The following is a 17,092-nucleotide window of genomic DNA, read 5'->3' as shown; positions in this document are numbered from 1 at the left end:
CCTCCACACACCCCCACACAGCCACCCACACCCACACACACCCACACATACACCCACACCCACACACACACACACCCCCACACACAACCACACCCCCACACACACACAGCCACCCACACACACATTCTACTTTTGCCATTATCCCCTAGAGAATTAACTCTGCCACAGCCTGATACTTCTTCCTTCTGTTTTTCCAGCACCTTAAAATCCCATTCCTGCCATGAGATTTTAACGAGGGAGATGTTCTCAGCAATTAGGAACAGGAAAGTACCGATTACAGTTCTGGCATATCAGTGTTTAACCCAGCATCCTATGTAGCCCTCCAAGCATTAATCTCATTCCCCCATACATACTCAATTAGGCATATTTACTTCTCATTATCCAAGACACAATTGTGAGCACTTATAAAAACCTTTGCTACCCCCAACAATGCCATTAATGCCATTAGCTGTCTCTCAGAAACTCTCCTACACTTTGGTGCCAACAACAGTCAACTTCAAAGGACAGGGATGGTCTGGACTCAAGACGGTGCAGGACAGGTGAAGCCCAAACAAATCACGTCTCCCCGGCAGGGGGACTACTCCCTGGCTTCCTCCACCTGACAGACCACACACTTCTGACTTTCTCAGCTAGTTCCTCCATCAAAGTTCCCAGGAAGACGGAGAATAGGAATCTTCATCCTAGATCAGAAGACGGATCACAGACACAAAGTGAGGTTGCACTGACTCACATGATGGCCCAGGACACACCCACTTACACTAATCTCCTAAGGACATATGTGCATTTGTGCTGCTGGAGGATGACTTGGGCTGTGGATGCCTGAAAGTGGGAACGGCATATCAAAATTTTTTTAGGGGGAGAAAAGCAATCCATGAACATAAACATATACAATATGAATATATATGCATATATACACAAACACACTATTGGGAAATGTCTGAAATAATAAAGAAGAAATTGTTAGGAATGCTTCCTCTAAAATCTGGGACCTGGATGGTGAGAGAAGTTTCAGATTCTATTAAAAACCCCTCTGAACTGTTGTTTTCACATGAGCATACATTATCTATCTATATCCACACTGACATCTCTGTCTACATAAAATAAAACATAATCTGCTTCAAGACTCTGCTGGTGATTCCTCCAGACTTGTGGGGGTGGGATGGGGCTAGGACAGAACTTGGGGAAGGGAGGACAGTTAAGAACTTACTGGTGTTGTGGTCAATGAAGTAATCTCCAACCTGTGGATCATACGCCTCTTCCCATCCTAGAGGCAACTCATCGCTAATGCAGTCAGCAAAGGTGAGTGGTTTGGTGTACCTGGCAAGGGAAAGGAGAAACACGCTCCATTAGTCTTCAACCCCCTATGCGCCTACTACACACTGGTTCTCTCGATCCCCTGCTTCTCCTGGCTGCTCCAAAGATCTAGAAGTTTTGCACCACAGCACTAGCTCTGCCATCCCCTAGGTTTCTAGGACCCTGGAGCAGCATCAGGGTAAGGTTGTCCCAGGAGGGAGGCAGAGAATGTGTTCCTGGCTCTGACTTTTTGCCACAAACTTAGTAGTCACTTCAGCAAGTTGTCTTTTTCTTTGGACCTCGGTTTCTCCAACTGATGGTTTGCACAACAGCGCTAAAGCCAAATCTTGGCTTCGTGACTTGGACTCCAGCCCCCCTGGCTTCTCCACCTGCAGCTGGCTGGCCCACCTCACTCCAGTCTTTATCCTGGCTCTGTCTTTTGTTTGTCACGCCCATTTGCCCTTTGAAAAGCTGGCCTCCCAAAAGCTTTGGAGCAGAAGATGCCCCAGCCTCAGGAGTCTGGCCAGCAAGCTGTATTTATTTGCTGATTGAGTTGGTTACCAAATGCCTGCACCCACTCTGGCCTTCCCTAGACAGTCCTAGCCAAACTGATCATTTGGCAACATCCATTCTCTAAGTCCCCATCTCAAAGGGCATGAAGCGGTGGTAATCACCAATCTTAGTGGCTAAATCAGACAGATAAACAAATCATATAATTGAAGCAGCAAAGGCTTGTCAAGGCTACAAAACTGTACCATACACCGTTTGTCCACAATTTTAGCCAGAGTGTATGTAGGAAGTCAGAAACTGGCACATGAGACCAGCAGCTCCCCTGGACAGTCATATCCGTGTCTTCCCAACGCTGCCTCTTTCCTAAAACACCCATTCTAAATGTGTCTGTGTGTGTGTATGTGCGAGTGTTGCTGTGCATGTGCCACCTTGAGCATGTGGTCAGAGGACAAGTTTTGGGAGTCAGTTCTAGCATGAGGCAGGGTCTCCCTTGTTTCCTGCTGCACCGTGTACTCCAGGCTGTCTCTGCCTCCCATCTTGCAACAGGCATGCCAGGATTACAGACGTGTGTCACTGCTGGATTTATGTGGGCTCTGGGGATCAAGCTCCAGTCATCAGAATTGCAGAGCTAGCACTTTTATCCACTGAGCCATCCCTCAGGCCCTAACACACCCACTATAACCTTCTTTAGTTCTTGTCTGCTCTTTCATCATTACGACTTTGGAAGCCCTGGAGACTGCTTCACACTCTTTCAACACAATGGCAAGCTGAGGTACAATGAAATAGGAAGGGTGAGGACTAGGATGGGGCCTATGATTTCTAATTTAGGCCTCCTTGATCAACGGAAACTACTTTCTTCCTTAACCAATATGAATGCCTTCCTTCTTAATCTCATGTTACAGGCTGATGTGGTGGAGGCCTGGCCCCTGGAAGAGTGCTTTAGGGAAGTGTGGAACCTTTAGGAGGTGGGACTTAGTGGGAGGTCTTCAGGTCCCTAGGGATGTGTACTTGAAGGGGGAAGTGCGACCTTAGCCCCTTCTTCCTATCTCTTGCTTCCTGTCATGTAGTAAACAGTTTTACTCTGCCACATACGCCTACCAAGATGTGCTGCCATACCTACCTTTCTTGTTCAAAGCAAGAAAGCCACTTGATTATAGATTGAAACCTCTAAAATAGTGAGCTAAAATAAGCCCTTTCTCTCTTTATAAGCTCATCATCCAGTTATCTATTATAGTAATAGAAAGCTACCAACCTAATCCAAACCAAACTTTAAAAAAAAAAAAAATGAGGACAAAAGAGACAGTGAGGCACTGCGAAAGTACCTGGTATATTCACCTGCCTGTTGCACACCCAAGATTTCAGAGGCTGTGAACTGCATCTACCAACTGAATGAATAGATGGATAACCCAAAGGCTTTGGTTAGTTTTTCACTGCTGTTCTGTGGGAGATTGTGGCTCCATGAAGCTAGGGCTAGGAGGATATGTCTGTATGTATCAGACTCAGAACTATCAAATGAAGGTCCAGTAAGCATGGGTCATTCATTAATTGTGTGAGTTTGACAAGAACTTAACCTCTGACAGTCTCAGTATTTTTCTTCTATAAAGTGGGGCTAAGATAACTCTTCAGGTTGTTGCGTGGGTTAAATAAGGTCACGTTTATGAACTGAAGTATGGAGCACAAGGCTGGGGGAAGGCTCAAGAGTTAAAAGTGTACAAAAGGAACAGAGTTTAGCTCCCCAGATCCCACATAAAAGCCAGGTGGGTGTGGCAGCTCACCTGCAGTTTCAGTCTAGGAAGGGGAAGACAAAGGGACCCCTGGAGCAAGCTGGTTACCAAGACTAGCCACATCAGCAAGCTCTGGGTTTGACTGAGAGACCCTGCCTCAGAGAATAAGGTGAGATGGAGGAAGATTCCCTACAACGACCTTGGGCCTGTGCACATGTACCCACCCACACGTGAGCACCCATACACTATGAACATGCATATACACATGCACACACACTACACACATACACAAGAAGACAAAATATGTAGCACAGATTCTGGTGGGAACAAACACTCAAAAAACATTCGTTATTATTACCTTTATTTACCAGAAGGGGAAAATAAGGCTTAAGAAGTCTATAGTTTTCTTTTGTTTTGAGATAGGGTCTCACTATACCTCTCAGGCTGACCTCAAACTCGTAGCAATTCTCCTGCCTCAGCTTCCTGGGTGCTAGAATTACAGGTGTATATTACATTGTCAATGTCACTAACAAAGGCTAGAATTTCAAGCACGGTGTGTTTCCTGTCTCCAGGGCTCTTACAAAAAACTATTTTGTTCTCTTGAAAGATAACACCCTCAATGCATCTCCTACACCCCATGAAAACTCATGGGACGGGAGACGGGGAAGTCCTAGGTGATGGGGGCATTTCTCAGCTCAGAGTAGCTGCATCAGACACTCAGGGTGAAGTGTCTATAATCCTGAGGTTAGACCATCTGCTCTATCCCCACCAGGCCACAGCAGGCCCTGACTGCAGGAAGCAAAGGCCATTTTCTTTAGCCCTTGCCTTGTTCAAAGTTCTCTGAGCAATCTGTTCCCTCTTCCTTGTGGAGAATGAAGACCAGGGACTAGGCAGCTCAATATCATCTAATGTTATCCAACAAATCTTTCAATGGTCTCTGCAATAAGCCCTCAAGCAGATAGATACTCACAGTGTGAGTTCTCCATTACTGAGGACAGACACATCTGTGAGGGAACAGGAACACTTCTGCCACCAGGGAGACCTCTCCTGGCTCTTTCCTCTTCCTGCACCCTGGCCTGAGAAGCCCCACGGGCCAGCAGATCAGCAATCTCATTAAATAAGGCTTGTACCATGATTTCTGCCTTCTCCATAGCTCTCCTGATTCTGCATAGAGACCCTCACATTTTAAAATTCTTTCCATAGGAATAATTTAATTTTTTAGATACACATGATAGCTCATACCTGCAATCCCAGTACTCAGGAGGTAGAGGCAGGAAGATCAAGAGTTCAAGAATAGCTTGGGCTACATACATAACTAATTTCAAAGCCAGCCTAGACTACAGAAGGCTGTGCCTCAAAACAACATCAGGGCTAGTGAGATGGCTCAATGTTAAGGGCACTTGCTGCCAAACATGATGACCTGAGTTCAATCCCTGGGACCCACATAGTGGAAGAAGAGAACTGATTCTCACAAATTATCCTCTGACCTCTACATGCTCAGCCATGGCATGCATACATAAACACAAAATAAATAAATGCAAATAAACAACAAATTATTAAGGATTAAGATTTACTTATTCTTTTGTTTTTGTTTGTTTTATGAGACAGGGTTTACATACCCCTGGCTGGCCTGAAGCTTGCTGTATAAACAAGGTTAGCCATGAACCCACAGAAATCCACCAGTCTCTGCTTCCTGTGTACTGGGATTAAAGGTATGTACCACCACACCTGGTCAAGAGTTTATGGGGCAGGAGAGGGGTTCAGTGATTAAGAGCACTTATTGCTCTTATAGAGGACTAGCTGGAGTTTGGGTCCCAGCACCCACATCAGACAGCTCATAGCTGCCTGTAACTTCAGCTAAGGGGATCTGACACCCTCTTCTGGCCTTTGTGGGCACCTGTACACATATGCATATACATATGTACAGATAGACAGACACACAAATAAATAAATACTAAATTTAAAAAAAAATTTTAAAGAATTAAGAACTGGTAAGATGGCTCAGTGGGTAAAGGTGCTTGCCATACAAGCCTGGTGACTTGAATTCGATGCTCAGAATCCATGTAAAGGTAGAGGGAGAGAATTGATGTCACAAAGTTGTCCTCTGACTTCCATATGTGTGTTGTACCCATACCCATACACACACCCATACAATAATGCTAAAATTTAAAAATGTTTAAGAATTAAGATTTGGGGCTGAGAAGACAGCTTAGTCAGTAGAGGGCCTCAATTGGATTCCCAGAATCCATATTTTGTAACAAAGCCAGGTATGGTAGCACATGCCTGTAATTCCAGTGCTGGGGAGACACAGACAGGCAGATCCCCAGGATCTTTTGGCCATCTAGCCTAGCCTACTTGATGAGCTCCAGGCCATGAGAGACCCTGTCTTTAAAAACAAAACAAAGACAGGCATGATGGCACATGGCATTAATCCCAGCACTGCCTTTAATTCCAGCACGTGGGAGGCAGAGGCAGGCGGATCTCTGTGAGATCAGGCCAGCCTGGTGTATATAGCAAGCTCTGGGTCACCCAGGGTTATATAGTGAGACTGACTCAAAAAACCAAAAAGGAAAAAAAAGAAGAAGAAAAAAATGTGGACAGCATTTGAAGAATGACCCAAGGCTCTCCTCTGGTCCCCATACTCAGCCACACATTGTACACATCTGCATATGTACACATGAACACACACATGTGCATGCATATATACATGTACACAAAATAATAATAAAATAGTGGCTCATGACAATAACAGAAAGCGGAAGCAGGAGGATTACCATGAATTTGAGGATAGCCTGGGCTACAGAGGGAGACTCTGTCTTAAAAATCAGAAAAAGAAAAAATTACATATTTATTTAGTTTTTGTAGTAATGGAAACCAAAACCAGAGCCTTGAGAATATTCTGCACTGAGTTACAGACCAGGGTCATGGTTTCCATCAATATTACATCCAAGTGACAGAATGCTATGGTAAAGGTGGTACTCACTAAATGTTTGTGGAATGGGTAGATAAAATAATATCTGTGAATGAAAAAAATCATGCCGTGCTGTATATCCTGTTAACATGGAAAGTTGTTCTCAGTTTATAGCAAGAAAAGCAATATTGGTAAATGGAAAAAAGATACAGGATGCTGTTGTAGTAGGATGCTTTGCTTAAGGGGTGGGGGGGACTGGAAATGTGTAGTTTAAAATGCTATCTGATGCTAGGGACATAGCTCAATGGGTAGAGTGCTTGCCTAGCATGCTCAAAGCCCTGGGTTCCACCCCCTGCACCACAATAAAACCAGGGACAGTGGCACACACTCAGCACTCAACAGGTGGAGGCAGACAGAGCTGAAGTCTAAGGTCAACCTAGGCTACACTGTAAGTTGGAAGCCAGCCTGGGCTGCATGAGACCCTGACTCAAAAAGAAAGGGGGATGAGGGGGAGTCTAAGTATAAGGATTTCAATGCAGTTTTCATTTTTATTTTTTTTTAAACTACATTTGCTGGGGCTAGAGAGATGGCTCATTGGTTAAGAGCACTGGCTGCTCTTGTAGAGGACCCCAGTTTTGTTCCCAGCACCCACATGGCAGCTCACAACCATCCTAACTCCAGTTCCAGGGAATCTGATGCCCTCTTCTGACCTCCATGAACACTGCACAACACAGGTTCACTTACACCCATGCAAGCAAAACACTCATAAAATAAAAATAATTTTTAAACTATGTTTTCTGTGATGTTTCTATATTAATTACAATTAAGTATTTAATATTGATGTGAGAGCATGCCTTGTATGCTACGTTCTCTCTCTAGGTAGTAGGTGCTCTTGCTCAATTTTACAAATGAGAGAACACACTCGACACTGCATAGTTAATACATACCAGAGGTTCAATCTCCAGAACTTCTACTGCTAGATTACAGAGCCTAAGCTTTGCTAATAAAAGTAACAAGACCCAGTGGGTCTCAGAACAATATGCTATATGGATCAAGCTATACCAGAGGCAGAGAAGATGAAGTGGAGCAGGGGAGGTGTGAAGCAGCCCAAAGGCACTGGAACGTTATGCAACTAGAGTCTTCAGTCATAGCTGTCCATGGCTCCTACATGTAGAAAGGGCATTTACATGCTTCCAAGTCATCGATACAAAAGATTCACTGAGCTCTCAGGTATCAGAGATAATGCAGGGAGGGGAATAGGACCAAACTACCAAAACTGTATCATGTTTCCAAAAACCTATCAACTCCATGTATTGCTGTAGCTTTACACATTGAGAAGTCAGAGCACTGGTAAATGTTAGCTATGGCATTAATGATGCAACAGGTATGAGGAAAAGACGCTGATTCTCAATAGCAGGGAATGAAGACATTTTGCCCATCAGTACGGAAAGCGGGGCAAGTGGACCCATAGATAAAAAGAGAGGCCAGAAGAGAAAGAAAGGCTTTGGGTTCCCCATGGATGCCGTCATGGGGGAACAGCCAACTGATGCTCAGAGCTCTTCCATGGGAAAGAGGAAAGTTGCTATGGGAAAGAACTATACAACTTACAGAAATCCAGACAGCAAGTTCTCTCTGGAACAAATGCCAAGAGGGAGATGAATTATTCAGTGTGCAGAGATGTGTCAGAGAATCAGGATGAAGAGAAGTGTTTTAGCAGCATGGGGATTTTTACAGAGAGAGAGAGAGAGAGAGAGAGAGAGAGAGAGAGAGAAGGGAGGGAGGGAGGGAGGGAGGGAAAGAGAGATAGAGACTGCTGAAAGCAGAGCTATCTATGGATCCCATTCCCTCCCAGGAACTGTGGGTGCCCCCACTGGCCTGCAGTATTCACCTTGGGCAGGTACCAAGAATGTCAGATGGGAAAAGATACCTGCTTTCAGAGGTGACCGGGACCTGGAACTCCCAGGCCCTACCACATACCCAGCCAGGTCTGGGTCTCTGCCTCTAGCCTCCATGTCCTGGGCTGCCTAAAACCCCCAATCATAAAATCAAATGACCCAGTTTCTGGAGGAGTAAGAGGAAGGCAGGGAACTGTGCCAGGCAAGAGCCAGTTCTGTCTCTTCTTAATTACAAATCTCTGAAGGAGTGCAAACATTCCAGAATGTTTTGCAACGGGCCTTCCTGGAAAAACATCCCGGATGTGTTGCCTTGGAGACAGGTAAGGCTGGCAGGTGCACACAGCACACCTGTGAGGAAATGTGGCAAGCAGCTCAGGAGCTGGCGGCAACAACAGGTTCCACATTCTCCTTGCACAGCAGCCGCTGCTTTTCTGCTGGGTGAGGCTCTGGTGGCCGAGGCAGCACTGGGTATTCTCTGTGCCTCTTCTTGAAGGGAGTGGGGGGTGGGGGCGGGGAGGGGGAGGGGGAGGCAGGTTTTTGCCAAGTTTAACACTAGGTGGTGATTTTCTGGGGACTGAACTCCATGTTCCCTTTGCTGCCTGAGCAAGCCCAGGCTTCCCACAGTAACTCCCTTCATGGCCATTCATTAAGAACACTAGCCCCCACCACACCACACACACACAAACTCATGCATGCTTCACTCTCTCCTTCTAAGGGCCAGCTGGGAGGGATCACAGTCTAAAGGGTCCTCTCTACCCCAAGCCAGCACAGTCTACTTTCAGCCTCCCCTCCCCTCCCCTCCCCTCCCAGGCACATGGGCATGCTGGTTCTTCCTGCCCCAGGCTGTTTCACACACATAGTTCCAATAGCTTAGATTTCACAATTCCAGATAACACTCTTCCTCCTCTGTCCAATTTCTATGGATGTGGGGAGGGCTGACCCCAAGTTTGAAGGTCTCCCTTCCTTCCTTCCTTCCTTCCTTCCTTCCTTCCTTCCTTCCTTCCTTCCTTCCTTCCTCCCTCCCTCCCTTCCTTCCTTCCTTCCTTCCTTAATTCTGTTCAGTGCCTATGCCTTTATTCATTCCTTTGACAAAGACATGAATGATAAAATAATCATCTCCCAAGCCTGGGAGGAGGGCTGTGTGGTGAGGAAGACATGGCTCACAGCTGAGCTTTAATGAAACAACCCCAGAAGTGGACAAGACACACAGGGCCCTGTCTAGGGAGGATGACACACCCCACTTGAAGCAAATGTTTCAGAGATGCATCAGATTCAGAAAACAAAAAACAAAAAACACAGTGCTAGCGAATAAAGGACAGCTGATGGTCATGGGAAGGTCTGAGAAGGTAACCTTCTGGTGAGCCCAGGGGGCAGGAAACAACCGGCAGAGGGAGTAAAGATCAGAGGGAAAAGGAGGAGGAACAGTAAGCTCCAAAGCTGTGAGTCAGGATGGCGATGGTGCATTGGAGAAACAGAAGGAAAGCCAGTGAGGCTGGATGCAGTGTGCGAGGATCAATAGCCAGAAGCAAGCAGAGCCTGACCTGGGGCTCTGGGGCTGCTGGTGAGGACTTCAGGTCCTACCCCTCTGTGCTCTGTCCATGTGCTAAACAGCATAAGGTCACCTAGAGATGCTCATCTTACCCTCGGCTCCTTTCCACTCAGTGAACCCACCAAGCAGGAGGAGGATCCAGCAGCCCAGTCCCAGGTACAATGAATAAGGCTTACTTCTGCTCTCCAGAGCAGTGTGCCTATGATGACAAGGCTAGCACTTCAAACAGGTAAATACCCCTGTGACATCCCACAACAGTAGATGCAACCATGACACCCCCTGAGGCAGTGCAGGGATACCTGATGAGGTGAGCCAGACAGATTAAGAACCCAAGGGGCCAGGAAAGCGGACAGACAGGTATGGTGTATGGCCAGGGACAGCAAAGGACCAGGTCAGGGAAGGAAAAAAGACCTTGGTGGGCAGCTTCTCGGTTAGGAAGCTGGGTAGATGTCACCTACAAAGGTTCAGGAATCTGATGCTTGCTGGGCTGAACCCAGGTTCCACCTTACTAAACCTGCAGTGTGTTATGTAACTTTGCTAAAAGGTACTTCCTTCTTCATGCAACGTATGAGAAGTTCCAATCTCGTATGCATGGTGTGGGCATAAAATAAGATGACCTGTGGAAAGTGCTGAGCACAGGGCCTGGCAGGAAACAAGCCCTCAATCACATGTGTTGGTGATATGATCTCTGGAGAGATACCTGTGCACTGTAGGAATCATGTCACCCTGCAGCTTACATCCTTAACACATGAGCCTCCGCCATCTCAACCCCACCATCATTCTTTACCCCAGGTGATCCACAGTGGTAATTACGATTCATGGGACTCTGGCAGCAGCCACTTGGGTTATGGCTCTGTCCCAGTAGGCATCAACTCTTAGCTTCTGATTTTGTTTCCTCATGCATAAAAGGATGATGCTCAGAGCAACCACACTGCAAAAGAAGGCTGTGTTGGACACATGGCACAACTTGCATGAACAACTGTGTTTTGGATTATATGCCCTGATTTCCACGGTGTGGCATGGAAGCTGTGGCAGATAACTGCCCAGGCTTAAATACCTATTATAAAAAGCCTTGCATTGCACCCCACTGCCTTCCTTCCTGAGGAGCTGGGGCTGTAGAAGCGCTTACTCTATAGAAATTAAGGGGGTTGGCAAGGTGGCTCAATGGGTACAGGTGTGTGCATGCAGGCCTGAGGACCTGAGCTCGAGCCCATATGGTGGTACGAGAGACCCAGCCCCTGCGAGCTGCCCTCTGACCTCAACATGCACTGTAGAATGCATGTTCTCTCTCTGTCTCTCTGTCTCTGTCTCTACACATGCGCGCGCGCGCGCGCGCACACACACACACACACACACACACACATACGCAGAGAGAGAGAGGGAGAGAAATTAAAGCAGACAAGCTGGAAGATGGCAGGTGTTTGGACTTGGCTCTTGGTATTTTCTCTGAAGGTGGGGACCCTTGCTCTGGGAAGGCCCATGTCCCTTTTCTCTGAAACACTTCTCACTTCTCTTCCTTTCTCCTGTTCTCCACTCTCAAAACACCTGGATCTGTGTTCTACTTTTAAGCCTAGCATCTCCTGGCATCTCTGCTTTAGTTTGGCTGGTTTATCCAGAGCTTCTTGATCTAGTCACTCCCTCTCCTGGAATTCTTTTATGAGGACAGGAAGAGGAAGAAGAGCTATGGGCAGATTCCAGACTGTTCCTTCCACTTATTCTCCTATGACTTCAGAATGGACCCCACAAACCAGTGGCTCATCTTCTCCTGTCAAATCTCTTCACTCTGCCCTGCCTCCTTCCTGCAATCAGGCCTAGTCCCTTCCTTTACCTCCAGCTCTGTGTTTCTATGGGTATCTTCCTTCCTTGCTATCCTGCAGCTCATTGACGGGTTAATCTGTGTGTGAGTCCTTTCTGTGAATTCTTTCTGCTGGAACTTCAGACTATAGTATCATGGGGGACAGTAACAATCAGATGGCCAACCACAGGGCCAAATTCCATTGTGCTATGCCGTAAACATGGAGTCATCGTGCATTTGGGGCAGGTACTCTCTGTGGCACTAAGCGCCCCACTGCTCTCTAGTGTGTTGCTCCTGTGCCTTATCATATCAAGAGAATATGGAGTAGCAGCTAGCAGCACATGGCTCTGAAGCCACCCTCCCTGGGATTGATCCCAGGTGCTGTCCTTTACTAACTCTGTGGCCCTGGGCAAGATATTTTAAATCACATTTGCAAAAGAAGGACAATAATACATTTATTGAGCCCTCACTGTGCAACAGCAGCTGTTAAAGCATTTCGTAAATATTTCCTTACTCCGTAACAACCACTGCAGGTAAGAACCATTCAGACAGACCTACACAGGGGTTTTTTTGTGGGCCAAACAAGACAATGCATGCAACAGTACTTGAGTGCACAGTGAGTGGTCAATAACCGTGAGTTATTCATTATTTATTCTGCTAATATCTAAGTGAGGCCACTGAAGTAGCCAGATTAAAGAAAGTCAGAAGTAAAACGCACTTGACAGACGAAAGCCCTGGCTTTACTGAAAACCAGCGCACAAAGAGATTTGCCCAGAACCACTCAGGGATCCAGCAGCAGAGCTGAAATTAAAGCTCAGTAACCAGGGACTAGAGAGATGGCTCAGTGGTTGTGAGAGAGATCCAGAGAATGGGAGTTCAATTCCTAGCACCCATGTCAGGTGGCTGACAACTGCTCCAGCAGATTAGATAGCTTCCTCTGGCCTCTGTGAGCACCTACACATACATATAAACCAGCAACAAAATAAATCTTAAAAACAAAATCAAACCCAGGGACCAACTACAGGCCTGTATCAATCACACTTACAACACCAGGAGGTCAACTCAGCTTGGTGCTGGGTTCAGCTCCATTTGAAATGCAATGAACTTCAGCACAGCCTCCAGCAAATAGCTGTTACTAGCATTTTCCCAGGCTCACTATTATACAGGAAGGGGAATTATTGCTGGGTGGGAACCAGATGAAACTGTGAAGCACCTATTCATTTGAGATGAACTTCCTTGGAGGTTCAGGATCACCTCATAACAGCCCAACACCATAGCAGACCAGAGCCCCCTGACGTTCCTGTCTGCCCCTACATAGTCACACTCCCACCTCGACTGAATCCTTATTCTCAAATTGAGAGTTAGGTTAGAGAAGTTCTGTATCCTAAAGAAAGGGTCAGTAGAACCAGCCAGGCCCATCCTTCCTAGCTGTATAAACTTAGCCCATTCCCCATCTCTGAGCCTCAGTTCTCCCACAGGTATAGGTCAGTTGAGAAAACCTGCCTCCTGGGGCTCTAGCAGTGATGGAATGAATTCATGCTGGGCAATCACGTACAACAGCAACTGGCATCTAGCCCCTGGCAAGTCCTGCAGGTCTCTTCCTTGTGGTATAAAGGATTCTAAAGACAACCAATCCCCAGCTTTAGTCTTTCTGGTGCAATGAACTCAGTTTCCTAGGAGCCAGCTATCCAGAAGCCCTCTGAGCAGTCAGAACAGAAATTGTAGCCTTCCACCATTCCAGAATCTTCTCTGAATGCTGACTCTCTAGACACTCCCTAAGAACCTGATCTTCTGGGAAGTGGTGCTTTTCTGGGATCCTTTCTGCCTAGGCCTCTCCCATAGTGACATGGTTCAGATTGAGCCCTGGAAGGGCTGTGATAAAGTATGGGTTTGAATCCTGACTGTGTCTTTAGGCAAGCACCTGCCTTCTCTGGGCAATGAGGAAGCTAGAATATATAATATCTTCGAGGTCCTCTTTGTGATATCATCTCTGTAAATCTAGTAACTGCCTCTTCCACAGGTAGAGGGCATCATGAGCCTGAAATGGAATAACATAATTAAAACATTTTAAATCACTTGTATTAACTTTGCCTGTAATTCCAATATTTGGGAAGCTGAGGCAGGAGGACTGCTACAAGTTCTAGACCAACAAGGGCTGAGGAGATGAATTGGTGGGTAAGAGTGTTTGCTGCACAAGCAGGGGGACCCTAGTTTGGATCTCTAGCACCTATGCAAAAAGCCTGGTGTAAGCTGGGTGTGATGGTGCACAACTTTAATCCCAGCACTCAGGAGCAGAAGCAGGCAGATCTCTGTGAGTTTGAGGCCAGACTGGTCTAGATAGAGAGTTCCAGGCCAGCCAGAGCTGCATAGTGAGACCCTGTTTAAAAAAAAAAGAAAGAAAGAAAAGAAAAAAAGCAAGGTACAGCCACACAGGCTGTAATACCAGTGTTTGGAAGCTGGGCAATCGCTACCTGCCAGCCTAGGTAAACAATGGCAACTCCAGGTTCAGTAGAGATGCTGTCTCAAGGGAGTGAGACAAAGAACAGAGGAGGAAACTCAACACCCCCCTCCAGCCTGCAGGACTTCACACACCTGGTCATATACATACACTTATACATATGTAGGAAAAGACAAAAAGGAAAAAACAAGTATTTTTGCTCAATGTCAATTAAGTAGAAACACTGGACTATGTGCGTAAAACAAATATTTCCTTTATCTTCACACTGATTCTGTGAGGCAGGTACCACTCCTCCCTTCAGCCAACAGCAAACTGGTATTTAATGACAAGAATGAAAACTAAATTTCATAGACAGTTCACAAACGATCAGGCCCTGCTCACGGCACTTACATAGTCTATTTCATCAACTCTGAGATGCCCACTTCAAACACACTCAGCATCTCTGGAACCCTGTGCTACTTACTAATGCTGGCATCTTGCCACCACTCTCAGCTAGGCTACGTCCTTATGGGGCTGTTCCTGCCTGTGTGGGCACCAGTACCCACAGTCCCAGCATTGCCCCTGGTAGAATGGAAGCCATAGGCTTGGGATAAGATCCCACAGGTAAGAGTGAGCACTTTGCATGCTCCTGGAGAGGGCAGAGGAAGCAGTGAACAGACCTGTCTAGCAACATTCCTAAAGCTGGAGCTGAAAGTAGGTTAACACTGTAGAAGTGCCCAGTTGCCTCCCAAGCCCAGCAGCAAAAGCTCATGTTCCTGTGTGGGGCCTGATAACAAGCCTGCAGCACTAACACAAAGCACAAGGTTAAAAGCACAGGTATCAATAACTCAGTGAAAAACACACTCCAAAGGACTGGACTCGGAATGAGAAGCTGTTTTAGGAACACCAAGCTGTCTTTCGCACATGCATTCTTTTTGTTCGTCTCTATGCATACAAATTATATAAGTTAAAAAACAAATAAGAACAAAAACCCAAGTTTAACCCTGCATAGTCGTATATGCATGTAATTCCAGTATTTAGGAGGCAGGTCATCCTCAACTACATAGTGAGTTCAAGTCTGTGTTAGGAAAAAAAAAAAAAAATCAAATTTGAAAGTTTCATTTGTTTGGTTTGGGGGATTGTGTTTGTTTGTTTGTTTGTTTTTTGGAGACAGGGTCCTACTATGTAGCCCTAGTTGGCTTGAAATTCAAAGAGATCCACCTGACTCTGGCTCCCGAGTACTGGGATCAAAGGTATGCAATGCCACACTTGGTTTTAAAAGAGTTTTTAAAAACAAGTATGAAATAAACATTGTGACTAATTTTTAAAAGTGGGTCATAGCTTAACTGGTCACAGGAGAAGCACTGTTTTACAAATTCTCTGCTGTACTGTAGTATTCTGGGCTTGAAAGCATCAAATTTGTAATAGTATTTAAGCATCTGTCTTTGCTGTGATAAAATACCTTGACAAAAGATATTTAAGGGAGGAAAGGGTTTATTGGGCTCACTTCCAGGTTACAGTCCACTGTGGCAGGGACATAACAGTGGCAGGAGCTTGACAGAACTGGTCACCTTGCATCCATAGTGAAGAGCAGAGAGCAATGAATTTAAAGCATGTTTGCTGGTGGTATTCAACTGGCTCTCTCCCTTTCATTAAGCCCAGAGCCCAGCCCATGAATTGGTGCTACCCAGGGTGGGTCCTCCCATCTCAATGAACAGAATTAAGAAAATCTCTCACAGGTATGCCCACAAGAGAACCTAATCTAAACAATTCTTCATTGGGACTTCCTTACTAGGTGATTATACATAGTGGCAAATTGACAATCAAGACTAACTATTACAACTCTACCCCATGTCAACTAGACACTCAAATTTATCACTTTAAACCATAACTGTCTATCCTTTGTCCCCAAAGTTTCATGTTTTTCTCATAATGTAAAATAAGGCCCAACTTTAAAAAGTCCAAAGTCTCTTAACCCTGAGCTGCTATAAAATAAAAAGCAAGTTACGTATGTCCAACAGAGCAAACATTCCTATTCCAAAAGGGAAGAATTGGGGCCTAAAACAATCACACTGTTCTAATTTGCTTCTCTGTTGCTGTGATAAAACACTGACTAATAGCAACTTTGGGGAGGAGAGGGTTTATTTGGCTTACACTTCCATATTGCTGTCCATCTTTGAGGGAAGTCAGGGCAGAAACACAAGGAACCTGGAGGCAGGAACCACGGAGGAAAGCTGCTTACTGGCCCACTCACTGGTTATGCTCAGCTAGCTTTCCTACATAGCCCAGACCTACCTACCTAGGGATGGTGCCACCCACAGTGGGCTGGGATCTCCCACATCAGTCATTAAGACAAACTCTCAGAGGCATGACTAGGCCAATCTCATCTGGAAATTTCCTCAATTGAGGTTCCCTCTTCCCAGGTGACTTCTAGATGTTTGTCAAGGTGACAATAACAACTAACTAGCACACACACCAAAGCAAAGCCAAAATCCAGCAGGGAAAACACCAAATCCAGCAGCACCATGTCTGGTATCTGGATCTTCTAATATAATCAACTGGGCTCTAAAGGGTTTGGGGAGCCCCACTTCTCCAGCTCTGCCACCAACAGCACATGTGGCTTCTCTCTTAGACTGATGCTCCACTATAAAAAAAAAATCTGCAGTCCGTTCATTCCCAAGTGTTTGATGATCACACCACAGCAGGCAGACTGATTGGGCCAGGAAACTTGCATTACCTACCCATTCAACTGTTCTTTAGTTATTTTTTAGCACCACAGAGGTGGATGGTAATCTGTTACAATGAGGATTCACAAGAGTTGAAATAAACATGGTTTTCATTTCCCAAAAGTATGATTTTTTTTTCCTTTAAACCCCCATCTTTTCTTTCTAAAGAGGAAGATGAATAGAATGTCGTCCTGAAGTGAAGCCTGACCAAGTAAGTCAGCATGAAACACCGTAGTGTTCTGAGCCGAAGGC

At 45.8% G+C, this 17,092-nt stretch overlaps 1 protein-coding gene across 3 annotated transcripts in view; it reads right to left on the bottom strand.

Moving 5' to 3' along the window:
• The window catches only part of Wwc1 (WW and C2 domain containing 1), a 173,330-nt gene that overhangs the window by 88,054 nt on the left and 68,184 nt on the right, over positions 1-17,092 (bottom strand). For all 3 annotated transcript variants that reach the window (XM_029562089.1, XM_008830152.3, XM_029562088.1), the window contains exon 2: positions 1,208-1,317. In XM_029562089.1, coding sequence (XP_029417949.1) covers positions 1,208-1,317 — 110 coding nt within the window. The remainder of the gene's footprint in view (positions 1-1,207; positions 1,318-17,092) is intronic.

Source organism: Nannospalax galili, unplaced genomic scaffold (genome assembly GCF_000622305.1).
Source record: "Nannospalax galili isolate Female #2095 unplaced genomic scaffold, S.galili_v1.0 scaffold1154, whole genome shotgun sequence".
In the NCBI taxonomy this organism is placed as follows: Eukaryota; Metazoa; Chordata; class Mammalia; order Rodentia; family Spalacidae; genus Nannospalax; species Nannospalax galili.
The sequence above is the reverse complement of the archived record's forward strand: the minus strand, read 5'-3'. Positions and strand labels throughout refer to the sequence as shown.